Consider the following 21,043-nt stretch of genomic DNA (forward strand, 5'->3'; position numbering starts at 1 on the left):
AGGTCCTTGTGACTTAACAGTCTTCCTTTGGTCTGGGAGCATCTCAGCACAGGAACCTCAGGTCCAAAGGACGTGCTCTGCTCCTAGCACACTTTCTTGGTGGTATGAGGCCCCCCGCCCCCGTCTCTCTGCTCACTTCTCTTTTTTATCTCCAAAAAGATTAGTTTAAGACACTATCTAATCTTGTAGATCTCGTCAATGTAACTGCCACTAATCCATCTCTTCACATCACAGTGATAGGATTTACAACACATAGGGAAATCACATTAGATGACAAAATGGTGAACAATCATACAATACTGAGAACTATGACCTAGCCAAGTTGACAGATATTTTAGGGGCGGGTCACAATTCAATCCATGACAAAGTCTTTTGACGCAGATTTGCCCAATGCAATAAGTTGTTTGATTTCTGGACTGTGGCTTTCATGGGCATTGATTGTAGGTTCAAGTAAAATAAAATCCTTGATAACTTTGAAATTTTCTCCATGTATCATGATGTTACTTATTGGTCAAAAAAAAAAATTTTTTTTTTCCAGTTGTGAGAATTTTGCTTTTCTTTATGTCTTCAAGGGCTCCACCTTTTATTTCAACTACTATAAAGTAGGCAGAAAATAAAATTAAGATAAAGTTAACCTGAACTTAAAAAAACATTGGATCATCTCATTTTAGAACTGTAAAGGATCTTGAATATAATCCAATCAAATCCCCTTGTTTAAAGATGTGGAAAGGGACGCCTGGAAATTGTAAAATTTTTTGCCCTAGGTTACACAGCCCACAATGGCAGAGTCTGAAGGGCAATTCAGACAGCTCTCCTAGCTCCTGACTGGCAATGACTCCACTACCAACCTTTAGAAGGGTACTGAAGACTCTTCTGTAATGCCCTAGAGATCAGGATATCCTAGCAACATGGAGGTTACCAAACCAAACCAAACCCGCTGCCATCGAATTGATTCCGACTCAGAGCGACCCTATAGGACAGAGTAGAACTGCCCCATAGAGTTTCCAGGGAGCGCCTGGTGGATTCAAACTGCCGACCTCTTCGTTAGCAGCCATAGCACTTAACCACTATGCCACCAGGGTTTCCAACATGGAGGTTAGGTGTCCTTTTTTCAAATTTATATTAAATGGAAAACTCATAAATGATGGGAATAATAGAGGGAATGCCCTCAGGCCTAAAATGGTGTCACAACAGCTGTGCTAATTTTTCTTCCTCATATTGTAACAATGTGATACTTCTTGTCCAACTGCAAATCCAAGCTTAAACACCATATTGAAGAATAATAGATTTGCTTATGGCAGAAAAGAATGAGATCTGAGAGAAGAGGCAGAATGGCATGCCGCTAAATTTTGAAAGTGATTTAAAATATACACATACACACATATATATGGTCTGTTGGTCTTTCAGGTTCCCTGAAGCCACATTATTTTAAAACGAACTCACCCCCAGACCTTTCCCTTCACGCAGCACTGCAGGGTCCATTACTGTCAGCAGGGAGAGCCAGAGTGCTGAGCTAGCTGGACGAGGGATTTTCGTTTCCTTTTGCTAAATGAAGGGGAAAACTAAATAATCTTCACGTCAAAACAAGCAAAATGCCTACTGTGTTTATTGAAGGGTATATCTGGCCGTGACTAATACAGTTGTTTTCCACTTCAACAGATTCAAGTTCAAAAGATAGCTTCAGTTATCTCTAAAATGAAGGGAATGACCACAGCTCTATTACTACTTACACGCATTTAGGTCATTACTGTATTGACTCTTCTTCTTTTTGCTGTTTCCACCCAGACCTCCTGCACCGGATGAAGAATGCTGCAGCCAGGCCGTGAGGCTGAGCTGAAGAAGGCAGAACATCTGAAAGCATCCTGGCAATACCTAGCTAGAACTGCTCCTGTTAGTTACTTCTTTACTAAGCCACTCATCTTGCAAAACTGACGAATCCTAAAATGAGTCCAGAGATGAAATTATTTATTGTAGGGATCAATCTCAAATACTCTGGTTAAAAATGTTTTCATAAAGTGACCTTTTTTGAATGCTCTATATGATGTCATCTGACTTTAATAACTGCTAAAATCCCTATAGGGTCGCTATCAGTTATATGATGTCATCTGACTTTAATAACTGCTAAAATCCCTATAGGGTCGCTATCAGTTGGAACTGACTAGATGGCAATGGGTTTGGTTTTTGGTAAGGTCCCTAGAAGGGAGCCCTGGTAGCACAGAGGTTAAGCACTTGGCTGCTAACTGAAAAGTCTGCGGTTCGAACCCACCAGCCACTCTGCAGGAGAAAGGTGTGGTGTTCCATAGAGATTAGAGTCTTGGAAACTCTATGGGGCAGTTGTACTCTGGTCTGTAGGGTCACTGTGAGTTGGAATTGACGGCAATGAGTATAGAGGAAGAAGGAGCCCTGGCAGTGCAAACAGCTAAGTGTTGGGCTGCCAATTGACAGACTGGCAGTTTGAACCCACCCAGTGGCTCCACAGGAGAAAGACGTGGCAATCTGCTTCCGTAAAGATTACGGCCTAGAAAACCCTATGGGGCAGTCCTACTGTGTCCTGTAGGGTCACTATAAGTAGCATATAAACCGGATGGTAACTGGCACCTGACAAAAACAATAAGGTACCTCGGTAACTCAAATGGTTTGCATTGGACTAAGTTAGAGGTTGGGGGTTCAAACCCATGGAAAACAGGCCTGGCAATCTGCGTCTACTGAGATTACAGCCAAGACGATCCTAAGGAGCAGCCGTGCTCTGCAGCACAGGGAACTGTCAGGAGTCGGAACTGACTCAATGGCAACTAACAACGGTCCTATCGTGTCTTTAAATGGCAGCCTGCTTTCTGGATGACATTGACAGGAAGCAGTTTTATGTGCCTAAAGCTAACTCGGCTCTAACCGAAGATTCCACGTAATCTTGTTTTGGTGTCATAAGGACTATAATGACATATTTTTTTTTTTTATCATAACACCCAATATCAAAAAGCAAAAAATAATAATACTGGCATGTCGTATTCTTTTATGAGCAGCACCGATAATCTTTTTTTCTCCAATGGATTACAAAGTGGGGAATAATAGATGAGAATAAAAGCAGTCCCCTGGTTTTTTTTTTTTTTTTTTTTTTTTTTTCCTGGTTAGTGGACTGGCTTGGACCTCTCAAAAGTGGTATCTGTAGTTCGCAGCAATCCTGAGCCAATGTCTGGGCTACTTTCATATGTCCAAACTCAAGGGGAAGGCTTAGCAAGGACAGGGTTTCTTGCTTCGGATGAGGCAGGCTGCAAAGATATACAGGCTTTCTCTCACACACCGAACTCCCCTCCGTTTTTTCTCCTGCTTGGAGATGACTCCTCCTTTCTGCAGCTGGGAGGATCACAGGCTGATTGAAGAACACAGCGGTTCAGACTCTAGCCTGTGCTCAGGCTCCCAGTGACAGGCTGCTCTGATTCTCTGTCAGCCGGCAGAGCTGAAACCTAGCTGACATCTGCCGGCCTTGGAATCCAGCTCTGGAGCCCAATGCATCATTTTACTGCTCTTAAAAGTGAATAGAGTTTGATTACCTCAAGCTACAAGCCGCTCTGCTCCACAGAAAGACCCCAAAGGACCCCGGCATCATTGCTTTTCAACCTAACAGAGGAACTTTTGCTTTTTTTTCACCTGAAACTTGATGGTGGGAGGGAGGTTTTTTTTTTTTTTTTTTTTGGCTTGTTTGTTTTTACTGAAAGGTGGTAAAGTTTCTTACTACCATTTTAAAACAACTAAATTCTTGAATCAGGGTTGGGTATAAGCTAGAGGAGACCGCCTGACCATTTCCTACTGGAGTTTTACCGGGAAACATCTAGAGGGAAACTTGGTAGGAGAAAATGAGATCTGGCTTGCAACTAACCGCCATGCTTTATTTTGAGAAGATGTACAGACTCGTGGAAAAGGGAAATTAAATATTGACCAGGGACCATGTCTGTATTTCTCAGTAACTTGTCGACAAATGACTCTAGCCTGTGGAAGGACAACGATAATTCTACGGACCTTTTAAACCCTCCAGGAACTCTGAATGTCTTCCTTTTTTGCCTGACATGCTTAATGGCTCTTGCAGCCCTGGCGGGCAGCATCTATTCACTAATTTCCCTGCTGAAAATGCAGAACAGAACAGTTGTGTCCATGCTTGTGGCTTCCTGGTCTGGCGATGACCTCATGAGCGTCCTGTCGGTGACCATCTTCATGTTCTTGCAGTGGCCACATGAGACCCCTGGCTACTTTCAGGCTCTGTGCACCACCTCTGCCTTACTGTATACATGCCAGGGCCTCTCCAGCAACTTGAAGGCGACTCTCCTCGTCTCCTACAACTTTTACACCATGCACAGGGCCGTGGGGAGCCAGGCAGCCTCCAGGAGAGCCGGCCAGGTGTTCGGTGTGGCGCTGACCGTGTGGGCGGCCAGTCTGCTGCTAGCCGCGCTCCCGCTCTGCGGCTGGGGCGCCTTCGTGCGCACGCCCTGGGGCTGCCTGGCGGACTGCTCCAGCTCCTACGTGCTGCTGCTCTTCGCCGTGTACAGCTTGGCCTTCGGGCTCCTGGCCGGCCTCTCGGTGCCGCTCACTCATCAGTTGCTTTGTTCCGAGGAGCCGCCCAGACTCCACGCCAACTACCAGGAAATTTCCCGCGGAGCTTCCACTCCCGGGACCCCTTCGGCCGGGGGCAGAGTGCTCTCCCTGTCCCCCGAGGAGACCCCGGGCCCGGCCCTGCGCTGCTCCCGGGAATGCGCCCCGAGCTCCGACACCGAGTTGGCACCCGGGCGGCCGGCGAGCACCGGGCCGGACCCGGGGCGTGGCGCCGCTGCAGCCGCTGGGGCGGGAGCCTGCAGGCGTGAGAACCGGGGAACCCTCTATGGCTCCAGGAGCTTCACCGTGAGCGTCGCTCAGAAGCGCTTCTCCCTGATCCTAGCGCTGACAAAAGTCATCCTCTGGCTGCCCATGATGGTAAAAGTGCGGTTGCTGGCAGTGCGCGGATGTGTGTGCGGGTCGGGGCCAGCGTCTCCGCTTTGAGGAGGCACCGAGAGACGCGCAGTTAAATCCGCTTCCAAAGGCGGCTCGCTCGGTGGCGGAGACGCTCCTGGAGGCAGGCAGTTGACCGGCGGGCGGGTCGGCCCCCGAAGTCTTTGCCTCCACGTGCTTCTTATTCCAAAAGTGTGGTGGAGGGAGGGCGAGGCCCGGCTGCAGGTCTGGGTTAGACGATAAGCAAAGTATGCACGGCTCTACTTGTGCCCATTTACTAGTCTGTAGTGAACACTTTCACCTTGTGGCGAAACCCATGTGAAATTGTTCGCTACAGGTTAGTAAATAAACGCAAGTAAGCCCGTGCGTACCTTGCTTAAGGTAAACTGGCGCGTACTTTGCTGACTGGTTAATTCGCCCCTGGAGAGGAGGTGCCGGCGCCTGAGTTAGCTTTCCTTGATCTGTCGTGATCAAGGGTGTTCTCCTGTCTCTTGCAGCGTAACCTGGGAGTATTCAGAAAAGGAGCGAGGCAGTAAATGTTTTGGGTTTCTCCCCAACCTCCTATCGTCCCCGCCTCTCCCCTCCATTCCTACTGGGTGAGGACGCCTGGCATCCCCAGCAGGGAAGCGGGAGAGGAGCGGTCAGATGCAGGAGGAGAGGATAAAGCAGGCTTTTGTTCAGGTCTCCAGGCAGCAGACCAGTTGAGAGGTGGCAGGGTGGCGGCCTGGTGTGACAGGCCTGCCTGGAGGAGGTGAGGGACCAGCGAGGGGGCTAAGGCCATCTGGTGTAGGATGCAGATTCCAGGGCCACCTTCTGTTTCCCCAGGTCGTGTTCCCACGTTCTGGAGTGCGCCTCCCTGGTGGCGACCTAACAGGCGGCGCAAACCGGCACTCCTAAAGCTCTGTGGCGGGCGCGGCGGTGTGAATCCCACCAGCTCACAGGAACCCACCACCAAATCCGAGAGCATGCGCCTAAGAGCAGAGCTTCAAGCTCTGTGGCAGGACAGGGGCCTGGAGAAGGGGCTGCAGCAGCATGCTTCAGGGGAAGACGGGGAAGTGGGAAATGGGATCTGAGCTTTGGTCTGAAGCTCTCCCCCCTTTGCAGATCCACATGGTGGTCCAGCACGCGGTGGGGTTGCAGAGCCTTCCCTTCCAGACTCTCAGCTTTCTACTAACCCTGCTGGCCGCCACGGTTACTCCAGTGTTTGTCTTGTCCAAACGCTGGACCCACCTGCCCTGTGGGTGCATCATCAACTGCAAGCAGAACGCCTATGCGGATGCATCAGGTGAGCAGACAAGTAGGTCCTCTGCAGGGCGAGGGGTTGGAAGCAAAGTCCACACACCGCATGCAGTAAAGTGGTCTGTCTGAGAGAGTTGTCTGATGAGGGCACGAGGAGCCCAAGGACAAACGTGAAGGGTAATAGCCAGGCAAAGTTATAATGAGAAACAGACCTCAGCACGGCGTTGGAGCAGGTTTCCAATGAGGCAGGTTAGCTCCACAAAGTACTTGTGAGTTGAATAATTACTGTAGATAAGAAAGCAAGAGAGTAGAATTCATTCAACACAGAATGAAATCAACAAAGGCCCTTAAATATTGTATTTCCCTAGCTCTTTTTAGCCCAGGGTAGAAAATAAACCTCCATCCAAGCCAGCTTATAAAATTTGCTATGAGAAGCCTACAATCCAAAGAGAGGTTTTAACTCTCTGGAAAGAGTTCAAACTTCAGGTGATATTACAGCCCATAATTACTTAATAGAACAGTTAAAAAAAAAGTTATCATTATGTTGCTGTTTGTATATTTCCAGGGTTTTGGAAAACGATCAGAGCAAGCAATGGTAGTACCTGTAAACAGTCTCAAAGCCAATTTTAAGCATACAACTCTGCTGCAAAAATGAAAACACAGACACCTGAGTTCCAAGAAACGATAAACATGGCAATGTTTGTTCGTGTATGAATCTAGCAAGGCTATTTACTTCAATAATTTTTTTTTTTATGTGCTAAAGAGCAGACCTAGACGGGGGTGGGAGACAGGGCCAATCACAAAACTTCCTAGAGTGTAACGGTGGCCATATTCTAAGGCAGGAAAAGTGAGGAACAGCCTGTGTATCTGGGCTCTGAAAGGAGGGAAAAGAAGATTGTTATTTGTCATTCAAGACAAAAGTGAGGCTGTCCTACTATTTAATAAGTCTAAGAATGTGCCTTAGTGTGTGTCGAATGGATTATGTCATTGCCCGTGGAAAATCCTTTCTTCAGAATAGGCAAATATATTATTCTTTAACAGAAAAGAAAGATTAAATAAAAATAGCTCATCTCAGGCTATTTTAAAGTTGCAAAAATCTGAAGGACATCATAGTCTGAAATCAATTCAACAACAGATTACTTTGTAAATATTAATTAGTCATGAATTGGGCATTTTCCATGTATGGATGCCATTTAAAATTTAGCGTGTCTAGATGTCTTTCAACTAATCAGAATTTTTTTTGTTGTTGTTAAGGTTGTTATGACCTTTTATGGCCAATAAATGCTAAATTCATCTGTATCTTTAAAATAAAGTTACAATACTTATAATAATAATGTAACCCCTACAATGATGATGAGCTTCTGTAGATTAATATAATAGCAACAATGACACAGAAAATTAGTAACAAACCTTTAGGGAGCACTGTTATGGAACATATAAAAAACCATCAACAAGCCCAAAAGTTCTCACATTCTAACAAAACTTAACATTTTGCCACTAAGTAAGTGAACCAGCCCTGTCATAAGACATACAGTACTATGAGGAAGACAAGAAGAGTCAGGTGCCCTTGAGGATAAAAAGCCTTAGTGAAGTGGTTTAGGGAAGTCCTCGGTGAGGAGGGCAGGACACCTGCATCAGAAGCTGAAGACACAGCCATGCAACAGGCCTGCCACTGCACGTGACCTAGGGAATTGTCTTCTGTTCCGCACCAGGTAGCAACGCCTACAACAGGCTAGCAGAACCAACAGTCATGTTAATGCCGTATTTTTTAAATTTAAAACATACCTTTCAAGATGAAAATAATCTTTCTTCTAAAATTACTATTGCTTTTATTTGTATTTACTTTAAAAATCAAAAGAAGGCCTTGAAATATGTAGACTTATGAAAACAGGCATAGATTCAAAAACCAAAAAGGAGTGAGAAACATTAGTTTCAAATGCTTATAGTTCACATGACTCCATTCCTTGTTGTGATCCCAAGCTCTATCACAGGGGAATTCTGAGATTCGGAACAGAGTGTGTGAGGAGCCACGATAAATTTTCCTACTGCTAGGAAACACAACAGAAGTTTGAAAGCCCGGAGATGGCTGTCTCAGGTGTGATCAGGCATAGTGCTTTAATTCTTTGCAAGTATAGTTTTTTTTATAGTTGCAGTTTCACATTTAAGCTCTTTTTCCCTGAACAGAGACACCTCCTTTTACATTCTTTTTCAGTGAATTGCAGAGGCAAGCAAGAAAAAATGTGTTTCTTTCCTGAGTTATATTTATCATAGTTTCGTTTTGCATATGTAAATATGAATCTACATCTCAGCTACTCTGAATGGGAACTGAGAAACAGGCAACTAGGAAATTAATGTCAGTCCTGGGAAATAATTTCCATTAACAGCAAATCTGTTTCCAACAATAATCTGTATTTATTAGCATTTGAAAATGAAAGTGCAAAAAAAAAAAAACAGGAAGATGACTTTAACACAGAGGCCTCAGAGGGCAGACATCTGGGCTGGCTATGGCTTTTAGACTCCATTTTGCCTGTGATGATTTTTTTTTTAATTGAACAGTTAAAAATATTTTATATAATTCCAGCTTTTATTCGTTAACAAAATCAGAGTGCTTATTAAGTGACATGATATTGTTGTCAGGTGCAGTTGAGTTTGTTCCGACTCATAGCGACCCTGTGTACAGCAGAACGAAACACTGCCCGGTCCTGTGCCACCCTCATGATCGTTGCTATGTTTGAGCCCATTGTTGCAGCCACATAATAATCTGAAGAATTATTTATTTTTATAAACTGATATAATTATTTATGTCTAAAATTATAATTTGCAAGATGTGATGAAAAGCAAAAGACGAGCTAATTGATGTTTTATGCTGGGTTTCGGAACAGCAAAACTTCTGCTTTTCACGGTAAATACATTATCTATATTATATAGATACTAAAATATCCTGGGCTTTATTCACAAGTCTCTAAGTTTATTTCAAGTTATTAGTCAATAAAAGACCTCTGACTACACACACAAATTTTTTTTTTAAACAATCCAGCTATGTTCCCCCGCCCCCCCCCCCCCGCAATGGCATAAAAATAAGAGTCAGGAACTCAAATGCCTTTGAGGTGTTTCTCCTATAAATAAATCAATTTTTAAAAAGTATAATTTCTCTTGAAATTATAGTCCATTCAGAGAGAGTCACTGAGTCAAGGCCATCCTGTCAAAGCCCCTCCCTGTCGCACCAGGCGGGCTTCCTATAGCTTGCTTCATTTAGTCATTCATTCGTTCACTCACTCAGCAAAGATTTATGAGGGGAGTGGTCACTACGTGTCTGGCCCTGAACATGTTCAATAAGGAACAGAAGTTACTTACCCACTCTTGGCCCATAAGCTGAAGTTGGCTCAAAGACGTGGTTTTATCAACCTCACAGTTATTTTTACCCAATTTTAACTTTGTGCCAAGATTTTATGATCACATTTTATCTCAAAATCCAACATATCTGGGTTGTCTTGGAAAACATGAATAGCTGACAACACAAGTCCCTCAGGGCAACAATTGGCTGCTGCAGAGGAGACCTCTTTAAGGAGAGGGGAAGCTCTCCCCTTTGTCACTGTTTAGACCTGTTGTCATTGTTATTGGATGCCACCGACAATACTGATGTTACCTACTGGCCCCTATAGACATTTGAGTTTTTCCACCCTTGTTTCATAAAAGAAGGAAGAAGATGAAGACATGGTCTTTGCCCTCAAGGAGCTTAGAGATGACCAACTGTAACTCCAATACTGTTGTAAGCTATTACCTCTCCTAATAACCTCAGTCAGAATTTACCTTTAGAGTTGAGGTAACTCACTAACAGGAAATGTTTTCCTTGGTTACACTTTATAATTAACATACTTCCTGTGTCTTAAAAACAGCACATTCCAGCCATTATGCTTCTACTGACATATTGACGTGGGTCTGGTTAGCAATAAAGCAGATTCCCATATTGGTTAATAACTACAGTTCTGGATTCAGTTCGATTTAAATTCAAATCTGTTTAGTAGGGAGGTAACCTTAGGTAGTTTCCTCTACAGCCTAACTTTTCTCATCTGTAAAATAGGACCAATAAACTTTTTACTGTGTAGGGCTGTCGGCGTGTTAAATGAGGTGATCTGTGTGCACTGTCTGGTTCGAGAATGGTCTGTCCCCAATGCTGGCTGTCACAATTCCCCTTTCTCCTCATAGACTACCTCAGACTGCCTCTTCCTCCTCATGATGGGGAGGGAAACTCTCATTCACACATTCTGCTCATTCCTTCACAAATCTGACTCTTTTGTTTTATATATTTCATAGTTATACAGCTAATAAGTTATATAACTACAGACATCAGTTATTTTTATTGTGGTAAACAAAACATGTAACAAATTGTTTGCCTTTTCAACATTCTTCACATGTACCATTCAGTGATATTAATTACATCATGTTGTTATTTTTTCATATTTCATATCATAAAATTGGGATTTTATGAAAGTTATTCTTACTTGCCCTGAATTGACAATATGTCACTTCATATCTTTTTTTTTTTTGGAGGAAGGAGAAATCAATCAATAATTAAAACATTGTTTCTTCTACCTTTCATGCCATTAAAGTAAGTTAAATATTCTAATTTAATTTTCTTGCGCTGTATTACTAGAAAAAGTAAGTAGAAATATAAATGAGACAGTGTATAAAAATGAACAAAACTATTTTTCCATTCTTTTTGAATAGAAATTCTTCTTTTTTGTGTTCTGGGTCAAACGACCATGAATAGTTCAAATTATACTTTTCAGGCAGAAGAATTGGTTTGTAAATCTTCAGTTCTGGGAACATTTCAGTAATAGAATCAGCATGCAAAAGGGATTAGGGTGTAGTGTAAAAATAATAAAAACTTACCTGTTTTTCGCATAGAAACTAAGTTTTCATAATTCTATCCACCGAGTATAGCTCAATGTTTGGCTATAAAACACAGAGCTATCAAAGCAGAAAATTTTTCTGAAATGAGCCATGTCTTGAAAGATGAAAACCAAAACATTAGATTACACTTGTTCTAGCACCATGATATAGCTTCATTCTTAATACAGCAAAACTACGCAGAATTTAGTGACGTTTCAACACACAAGAAAATCACTTTCTGTCACATCCTCACTTGTTGTTCTAACAAGACTTTGTACCAAGTCCACCAATTAATAGTATTATATTTAGGATACCATCATATTTCACCTGAATTAAATCATAAAAAGTTGTAAGCACTCCTGCTAAATTCAACTGTAATTAATCAGCTTTACAGACATGTTGTAAAGTGCTTCAGTTCACAGAAATATAAATCTATTCACATTTTCTATCAATTTATTCCAAATGAATTAATATCCAGATGTATGCATTCTTTTAAAAAGTCTAAAAACTGCATTATGGCATAATTTGTTAATGTATGCACTTATAAGCATATAAAGGGTAGGGACAGTATGCATCAAAACGTTTAAAGCAATTACATCTGTTGGTGGCATTGTCAGCATAATATTAAAGTTATTCCTAAATTTATTTCTTGCAAACTAAAATTTATAAACAATATATTTTACCCCCCCCCAAAAAAAGTTCAGAATAATTGGTAGACTGAAAAAAAGTACTAAAACTGAATGTATTTGAGAGTCTCTTTATTTATGGCTTAAATATTTAAGTTAGATGAAACTGAAGACTGAAAGGCTCCTTGGGATTGTATGTATTCCAGACCCCTCATTGTGCAAGTTAGAAAAATTAGGCCCACAGTGATGAGATTGACTTGGTTTTGTCGGCCATAATTACTTTGCATAATTAACAAGAAGTAAGCAAAGGCTATTTTTAATTTACAGTAATCAGATTGAATGCACCTTCCTACTTGTGTTCACTGTGTATATTCCACTGTTGTTTACCAAAAAAAAAAATTTTTTTTTTTTACATCTATCTTACTAACCACGGAATTTTGTTTTGTTTTGTTTTCACTTAGCCAAAAGAAGCTTTGAGTTCAATCTATCGTTCCAACGAAGCTATGGAATTTACAAGATAGCACATGAAGATTACTATGAGGCTGATGAAAATTTTGTATCCTATCACAACCTGATGAACTATGATCGTGAAACTACAAAGGACTCTCAGAGAGACACCCGCAATTTCTTCAATGCCGTCAAAGTGGAAATCAGCACCACACCCTCTCCGGACAGCTCCACATTGAAGGGTATCAACAAATGCACGAATACTGATATAACAGGTGGGAGATATGGTTCTGACAAAGATGAGGGCGTCGACTCACCATTTTCTGACAAAACAGGAGGTGATGTTAACTATGAAGAAACTGCCTTTTTGGAAGGGCCAGAAAGAAGACTTTCTCACGAGGACAATCAGAAACCAGACCTTTCAGACTGGGAGTGGTGTAGGAGTAAATCAGAAAGAACCCCTCGTCAGGTACAGTAAAGTTGTTCTTCCTGTGAAATTAAAATGAGACCAAGTGTGACAGGCATAAAATAATTATCTGTTGCTTATTTCATCCAATCAAGCCCAATGTTATGTTCACTTCCCTCAATTAATTTCCATAATGCTAAATTTTATTCTGAAGTGTCTATGCAAAGGGCTTTTTAAAAATTAGTTAGATATTTTCATTCAAAATCTATAAATTTCAGAATTAAGTGGGATCTTACAAAGGGGTAGGGAATTCTATTTTAACCTCAAGTAATCTGCCTAAATTCGTAGAAGATGCTTAGAACTTATGTTTCCACATAGTCAACTTTTAGGTTTCATTTCCTCTTGCCTGTCCAAAAAACATCCCACAGGTTCCCAAGAGAGGTTTCCCTTTTAAATATTTATACAGCCAGCAGTGAGAAGGACAGCCCTGCTACAATTATACCTGCTAGCTTGCCTGCCATCCTTGCTAGTACTGGTCTCTCCAGTGAAACAAAGAGAAACAAAGATCTATTCCAGGGTATAGTCGGCTCACTGAGCCTTGCCAAGGCCTGCTGCATGCCCATCCCTTTGAGAATGGTTGAACGGCTTCATAAGTTTTACAAAACTGAAAGAATTTGCACCTGAATCTTATCTTGTTCTCCTCTAGATTCTAGCCTGCCTAGAATGATGAGGGAACCTTCTTATTTTATTGAAATTGCAGTGTGACACTGATAGGAGACTGTTCTTTCCTCCAGACTCTCATATCTAATAATTGAAGTTGCTCTTGTTTTCTACACTATTGATTTACTAGGTAGACAGAGCCTCTTGCTACATGATGTAATGAAAACCAGAGTTCACTTGCACTTGGTCTCTGAAATCAAAAACAGAATTCTAGAAATATTCTCCTAGAAACAATGCATTTAGCGATTGGATGCGTGAACATACAACACTAACTATGAATACGAGAAGAACAATATCAGACTTGATTGATTCTCTCTGATTAATCAAAGCCACTAGTCTCACCCTGATAAAAAAAAAATAGCACCATTTAAAAAGTTGAATAGTAAACTCGAGCATGCAAAATCTATTATTAGAAATAATAATTGTGTGTATTATTTCACTATTAGGAATTTCCAAAAAAAACCACTAAGTACTTGCCATAAACTGAACAGTACAATGGTAAGTGGAGGTCAAAAGGACCCGAGTGCTCAGTATTTTTACAACAATATGGTACCCCAGCTAAGAGGGTCATAACTACAATTTCATCATCGATTTGTTCCTGAACAAATATAAACCTTCTGGTTTTCTTCTACTTAAAAATGAAGTAATATTCATGATGAAGCATTTGCGTGTGTGTGTGTGTGTGTGTGTGTGTGTCTGACCCAATAACTCACAACTATCCTCTGTGTTACTTCCTTATCCCTTCCTCACACTTACCCTTTAAGGGCTACAGATATCTTGAATTTTGCTCATGCTCTTGTGTTTCATTCTTTTATTACAAACATGCACTTCTAAAAATACAGGCTTAGTTTTGCTTACTTTGAGCCCTCCAAAGATGGAGTCATACTGCACATGGCCCAGGACTTGCTTTTTTTTTTTTTTTTCACTCCACATTGCTTCCTTTGACTCCATTTTCTCATTTATTTTGTCAAAGCGCTAGGAATTATCATCTAAAATACCATAACTGATAGCCCTCGTTTAAGACTCTTGGTACAGTATGGACAGTATAATGATTAATGTGTAAGAAATCAGACAATGGTAATACACACATACATCGTCTTGTGAGAACGAAGCAGCACAGCTTACCCTAAGCCTCTGTAAATCCAATAAAAAATGATATAGGAAAACCATAAACCTTTGATCAATCCAGGTATCTTTCAACTACAAAGATTTGCTTATTGAGTGTTAATAGTCTAAGACTTCTATGATGAGCAAGTAGTTTGTGAAAAGGTGGCTGTGAAAAAAGCGATCCGGAGAAAATAGGTAATATAATATTCAGGAAAGAAGAAAAAAAAAAGTTACATTTCCAGGCATTAACTGAAATTAAATGAAATGCTATCATATATTGTAAAAGTGATGTAAGAAATTCTGAAACCACAAGAGGATGTTGGCATGGCCTTTTCCTCAATAAAATTGCCTGTGGTCTTTAAGTATAACATTATAACAAAAATAAACTTAGGGCTAAAAAGCCGATGAGGACTTCTCCTATGACCAGAGACAGGTTTTAACTCTTACCCCAGCCTTCAGTAGCACATACTGCTTGAGAGTAGATGGGGATTTAGAAAGCACTTTGACTTTCGTCCTTTCTTCCAAGTGCTTTCTTTGCCCTTAAAGCAATGTTAAATCACGAATCTCATAGTGACCGTGGTAGATGCTGCAGTTACTCTTCGAAAACACTTCCTCTTTTGATTTTTTATGTTTTTTGCTTTCAAATATTTAGGCCCAACTTATCAGCTTTTGGCTAATGGTACTATGTCGAATAAAGCACATTCTTTGTTCCTAGGCTTTAAAAAAAGGGAGGAGGGGAGGCTTGATTTCAAATATTTAGTGAGCTCCATTTTATTTTTACAATACACATTGTTTAACTTTTTATTAGAGCTTATTTGATTGCAGCTTATTTTTATTACAGCTTAGATTGGTATATGAGTTCCCTTGTTTCTGATCCTAGTATGAGTGTTCAGTTAGTTTCAATGTGACCCAATGAAGTTTATCTGAGTTGAGAATGTTAGAAGACTGAAACTCAGTGTGAGATCTGACCACACAGTCACCTCATTTTGGACCTCTGGTAGGTAGAATCCTAAGTGGTCCACCACTAAAATGTTCAGAGGGGATAGCCAGAACTAATAGTGGTCTTCAGTTACAAAGGTTTAATGTGGTAGTCACGGTATGACTTCGTTTCTGAAGTGAAATGATACTTTTCCAGAACCCAAAAATTCTGTCATCTATGAAAAAAAAATTAAACTTATAATTCAGTGGTTTGTAGGTTTTTCTTTTTTTAATACTAAGCTCATCAAATCACCCACAGATTCCTTTCCTCTTAATGTCTTACTGTAAAGTTTTGGAAACTACTCATTTATTATCGTAAATCAGAAACAAAGATATGCTGTAACTATGCTCACTGAACCGATTTATAATCCAATCGTCATAGCATATGAAAGGGGAAAATGCCCTCCTCTATACCAGGAGTCCTGGTGGCACAGTGGTTAAGTATTCAGCTGCTAACCAAAGAGTTGGCAGTTTGAATCTACCAGTTGCTTCTTGGAAACCCTATGAGGCAGTTCTACTCTGTCCTGTAGGGTTGCTATGAGTTGAAATCAACTCAATGGCAATGGGTCAAGGTGACATCTTTGCTTTTTAACACTTTAAAGAGGTCTTCTGCAGCAGATTTGCCCAATGCAATACATTGTTTGATTTCTTGACTGCTGCTTCCATGGGTGTAGACTGTGGATCCAAGTAAAATGAAATTCTTGACAACTTCAGTTTTCTCCATTTATCCTAATGTTGCTTATTGGTTCAGTTGTGAGGATTTCTGTTTTCTTTATGTCGAGGTATAATCCATACTGAAGCCTGTCGTCTTTGATCTTCATCAGTAAGTGCTTCAAGTTCTCTTCACTTTCAGCAATCAAAATTGTGTCATCTCCATTGCACAGGTTGTTAATGAGTCTTCCTCCAATCCTGATGCCCTGTTTTTCTTCATATAGTCCAACTTCTTGGATTATTTGCTCAGCATACAGATTGAGTAAATAATGTGAAAGGACACAACCCTGACACACACCTTTCCTGACTTTAAGCCATGCAGTCCCCTTGTTCTGTTCAAACAACTGCCTCTTGATCTGTGTACAGATTCCTCATGACCACAATTAGGTGTTCTGGAATTTCCATTCTTTGCAACGTTAGCCATAATTTGTTATGATCCACGCAGTCGAATGCCTTTGCATAGTTAATAAAACACAGGTAAACATCTTTCTGGTATTTTCTGCTTTCAGCCAGGATCCATCTAACATCAGCAGTGATATTCTTGGTTCTACATCCTCTTCTGAATTTGGCTTGAATTTCTGGCAGCTCTCTACTGATGTACTGCTGCAGCCGCTTTTGAATGATCTTCAGCAAAATTTTACTTGCATTTGATATCAATGATATTGTTTGATAATTTCCACATTTGGTTGGATCACCTTTTTCTTTTTTTTTTTGGAATAGGCATAAATATATATCTCTTCCAGTCGGTGGGCCAGGTAGCTGTTTTCTTTGGAAGACTAGAGTGTAAATGTTTATTTCTGTGTACATCCATCTATTTGGAGTGGTTAGTTCATTACTCACCATTCGGAGATTCAAAAATTGTTACATTGCTTTCTTTCTACAAACAGTTTTAACCTTTATTGTTTTCAAGTAATAGGTAATAGGTAACTATTGTAGGAAATTTTTCACAAGCAAAGAAAAGAGAAAAAAAAAAGGCACCCAAAATTAACTACTATTTATATTTTATCATATTGAATTTTGGGCTCTTTCCAGTGCATCTGTATTTTTATTTTTGACAAAAATGGGATCATGCAGCACGCAATATGGAATCTGCTTTTTTTCCAATTAACAGCACAATTTTCACCTGATTGAAAGTGTTCAAATCGCTTGCGTGATTAACAGCAGAGTTTAGAACGGCTCTTTGGAGTGTGACTGAAAATGCATCTGTGAATGTAAATTTGTTCTCTGGTTAAAGTTTTAGAAGTTGAAGCTACGAGAGTTTGTTGTAAACTAATTAGAATATTTCACAAAGCATATTTGTGGTTGTCACAGAGCGCATCATTCATTGCACTGGACTAAATTGAGCTAAATATGCACTTTCTACAAATTCAAGGGGATTAGCGTTGGATCAAAGCCTGGGTGAAATGCTGTAATTCACCTCTTAAACTAAGATCTCCATTAGCATTCTCAAAAAAAAAAAAATTTCAGGGCTTAAAGGGACCTTCCAAATGAAAAGCCAAACTAGTTGCCCTGGAGTTGATTCCAACTCATGGCGACCCCGTGTGTCAGTGTGTAACTATGTTCCACCGGGTTTTCAGTTGCTCATTTTTTGGACATAGATCACCAGGCCTTTCTTTCAAGGCATCTCTGGGTGGACTCAGACCTCAGATCATTTGGGTAGTAGCCAAGCACCACCCAGGGTCTCCTAAAGGGGCCTTAAAAGCTATATATTGCAACCTCCCACTATGGCTTGAATCCCTTCTGCCACCTCCTGTTGAGTGATTATCTTTTTGTGAACTCAAGTGATTGGGGCTGGGGGAGCGTGGGGGGTGGAGTTACTCAAGTGATTCACTACATATTTTCTAACTTTTTATTTTGAATTAATTTTAGACTTAGAAAACAGTTGCAAAAATTATACAAAGAGTTCCCAATATATCCTCCTTCTAACTTCCACTAATGTTAACATATAACAACAGTGCCATTACCAGGAAATTAAACACTAATCTACAGATCTTATTTAAATTTCACCAATTATCCTACTCATATCTTTTGGCCCAAGATTCTGATCCAGGGTCACGCGTTGCATTTGTTGTCATGTCCCCTTTTGTTGTTGTGTGCTGTCCAGTTGATCCTGACTCACACCAATCCTACAGGATGGAGTAGAACTGCCCCACAGGGTTTCCAAGGCTGTAATCTTTATGGCAGCACATCGCCAGGTCTTTTCTCCGTGGAGCAGCTACCGGGTTTGAACCACCGACTTGAGTGTTTAGCCACTGCACCACCAGGGCTCCTTCATGTCTCCTCCAATCTGTAACAGCTCCTGTCTTTCTTTGTCTTGCATGACTTGACACTTTTGAAGACTACTTACTGGACAGCTTCATTTTGTGTTTTTAGAATATCCTTCAGTTTATGATTGTCTTAAGTTTTCTCATGATTAGATTGAGGTTATCCATTTTTAGTAAGAATACCACAGAAGCGATGTTTGCCCTTCCTAATTCATCGTATCAAGAGGGACATGATGTCGATGTATCCTGTGATGGTGATCTACATTTTACTCACTTGGTAAAGGTGGTGTCTGCCAGATTTCTCCATCTAAAGCTATTATTTTTCCCTTTGTAATTTATAAGCATCTTGTGGGGAGATGCTTTGAAACCATGCAGATATTCTGTTTCCTATCATACTTTTGCCCACTAATGTCAGCATCTGTTGATTATTCGTGCCTGCAGCAATCATCTTGCAATGTTTGATTAATGGTGATTTTCTATTTCTTCCATTCTTTATCTATTTTTGGAATTCTGCTATAAGGAAAAGCTGTATCTTCTCCATTTATTAATTTATTTATATAAATATGGACTCATAGATATTTATCTTATTCTATAGGCTATAAGCTATATTGTAATTACTTATTTTGTTACTCCGATTGTCCTGGAAATTGCCATCGGGAGCTCATTCAAATTGGTTCGTGTATCTTTTCAACATGCCGCCACCATCTATTGAGCACTTTCTAACAGCTCAAGACATTCCAGCCTTATCTTATATTTTCCATAATCCAGACCTTGAATCAATGAGCTCTAGCTTCTATATATTATCATTAGTCAGAGCTAGGAAATACATATATTTACACAGACACACACACACACCCCTCTATATTTCTATATCAAATTCTCTGTGTACATAAATAAATACCATGACTTTATACTGAAAACCCCAGTCTCAGTCAAATACCACATGGTTCATTTGAACTTCCCTTTTTCCTTATTTGTAACTTCTTTGACAGTAAGAAAACTGGCTCTCATTACTCTCATCGTCTACAGTATATTCGCTTATTTGCCCAATTCTGGTATATGCATAGAGTATCTCAGAATTGCTAACTCATACTCCTGTGAGAAAAAAAAAAAAAGAGTACTCTAGCTCTGTACAGTTCTTTTTATCTTTAGACTTTCAGCATATGGTCAAAATGTTACTTTCTGAATTACTTAGGTTTATTCTGTTCTTCTCCATCGCCTACATTTTGTATTCCATTTTGGGATCTCCCACATCCTTGCTGATTTTGATTATTTATTCATTTATTGGGTGTGTCAAACATCATCAAAAAGATAGATAACCTTTGAATATGTGTTATATTTCACAATTTTTTAAAAGTTAAAAAATAAATAAAACTCGCCCAGGTGATCCTAATGACATCCACTGCCCTAAGCTTCTCACCGTGTCGTATTTCTGCATCTTGGGACGACCAAGAACCATTCTATCACCTCTCCCACTTCCTGTTACATTAATGCGAGAGGGTTATCCAGGTCTTCACATTGCTGTCCTTTCTCATTTATGCAAAATATTACTTTCTTCAACCTTTCTAATAATCAATTCGCTGGAATCTCTTCACCATCGAAGTTGTTCTCCCATTAACAAATTACACTAGCCCATAGTCCTTTAATCATGTAAATCCCAGAATCAAAGGCGGAACTCAAGTTGTTTTTCTTCCTTTATTCTATGAGCTGTTCTCCTCTCAATGCGTCTTAAGATCACATTCGCTTATTTGGCAGCCTGTCCTACTACTGACTCCGGTGTGTTTCACATCAGCTAACACCCCCAAGCCATTTTTGCTCAGTGACAAAGATCCCCATTTGGATTGAATTTTATCTTATATTTGTTAAACGTAATCTTGTCCCATTTAGCCCACTCTTCATCCTTTCCATAGCCTTCCAGTTGCTGATTGTACCACCTGACTTCTACATCGAAACAGTTGCCATTGAGCCAACTCTGGCTCATGGTGACCCCGTGTGTGTTACAGTAGACCTGTTCTCCACAGGGTTTTCAATGGCTGATTTTTCAGAAGTAGACTGCCAGGTCTTTCTTCCAATGCACCTCTGGGTAGGCTTAGACTTCTAACCTTTCAGCTAGCATACAAGCATGTTAACCATTTGCAACACCCAAGGACCTCATTATCATTCCCAACTTTGTTTCACCCATGGATTTGATAAGTTACCAATTATATTTTTATCCAAATTCTGATTTAAAATGTAGAAGACAGTCCCAAGGACAGAGACCTGCTGCACACCACTAGAAGCAGGTTCCCTTGTTCATTTTATTTTAAAACATAAATAAATTTGGTGTTATGGTTCCAATAGTTATTCATTTGCTTAATTGTCTTTGCAATCAATATATTTTATTCACAAGGCTATCATACATAAGAGGCTTTAATGAAATGCTAATATAAATCATCTAATGTATTTCTTTATCTAGCATTAATTAGTTTATTTATTTGATAAACATTGTTAATTGAAACACTGCATGTATAAAGATGTAAGCTTCCTGCCTTCAAGTCCCTCACATCCAGGTGTGGGAAGTTGACTTTCAAGTGAAGAGCTGCACCTCAATGAGAAAAGAGTGGACAGAATATAGACGATGTGCTTTGGGACCACAGAGGATCAGGTGATGTGTCCAGCAACCCTGAGGAAGAAAGGAA

At 40.4% G+C, this 21,043-nt stretch overlaps 1 protein-coding gene across 1 annotated transcript in view; it reads left to right on the top strand.

Annotated features, from left to right (window-relative positions):
• Nucleotides 1-3,942: 3,942 nt before the first annotated feature.
• GPR149 (G protein-coupled receptor 149) overlaps nucleotides 3,943-21,043 on the top strand; it is a 77,727-nt gene continuing 60,626 nt past the window's right edge. Inside the window, exons 1-4 of the mRNA XM_049867093.1 lie at nucleotides 3,943-4,959; nucleotides 6,079-6,259; nucleotides 8,072-8,086; nucleotides 12,194-12,648. Coding sequence (XP_049723050.1) covers nucleotides 3,943-4,959; nucleotides 6,079-6,259; nucleotides 8,072-8,086; nucleotides 12,194-12,648 — 1,668 coding nt within the window. The remainder of the gene's footprint in view (nucleotides 4,960-6,078; nucleotides 6,260-8,071; nucleotides 8,087-12,193; nucleotides 12,649-21,043) is intronic.

This window comes from Elephas maximus, chromosome 23 (assembly GCF_024166365.1).
Source record: "Elephas maximus indicus isolate mEleMax1 chromosome 23, mEleMax1 primary haplotype, whole genome shotgun sequence".
Lineage (NCBI taxonomy): Eukaryota > Metazoa > Chordata > Mammalia > Proboscidea > Elephantidae > Elephas > Elephas maximus.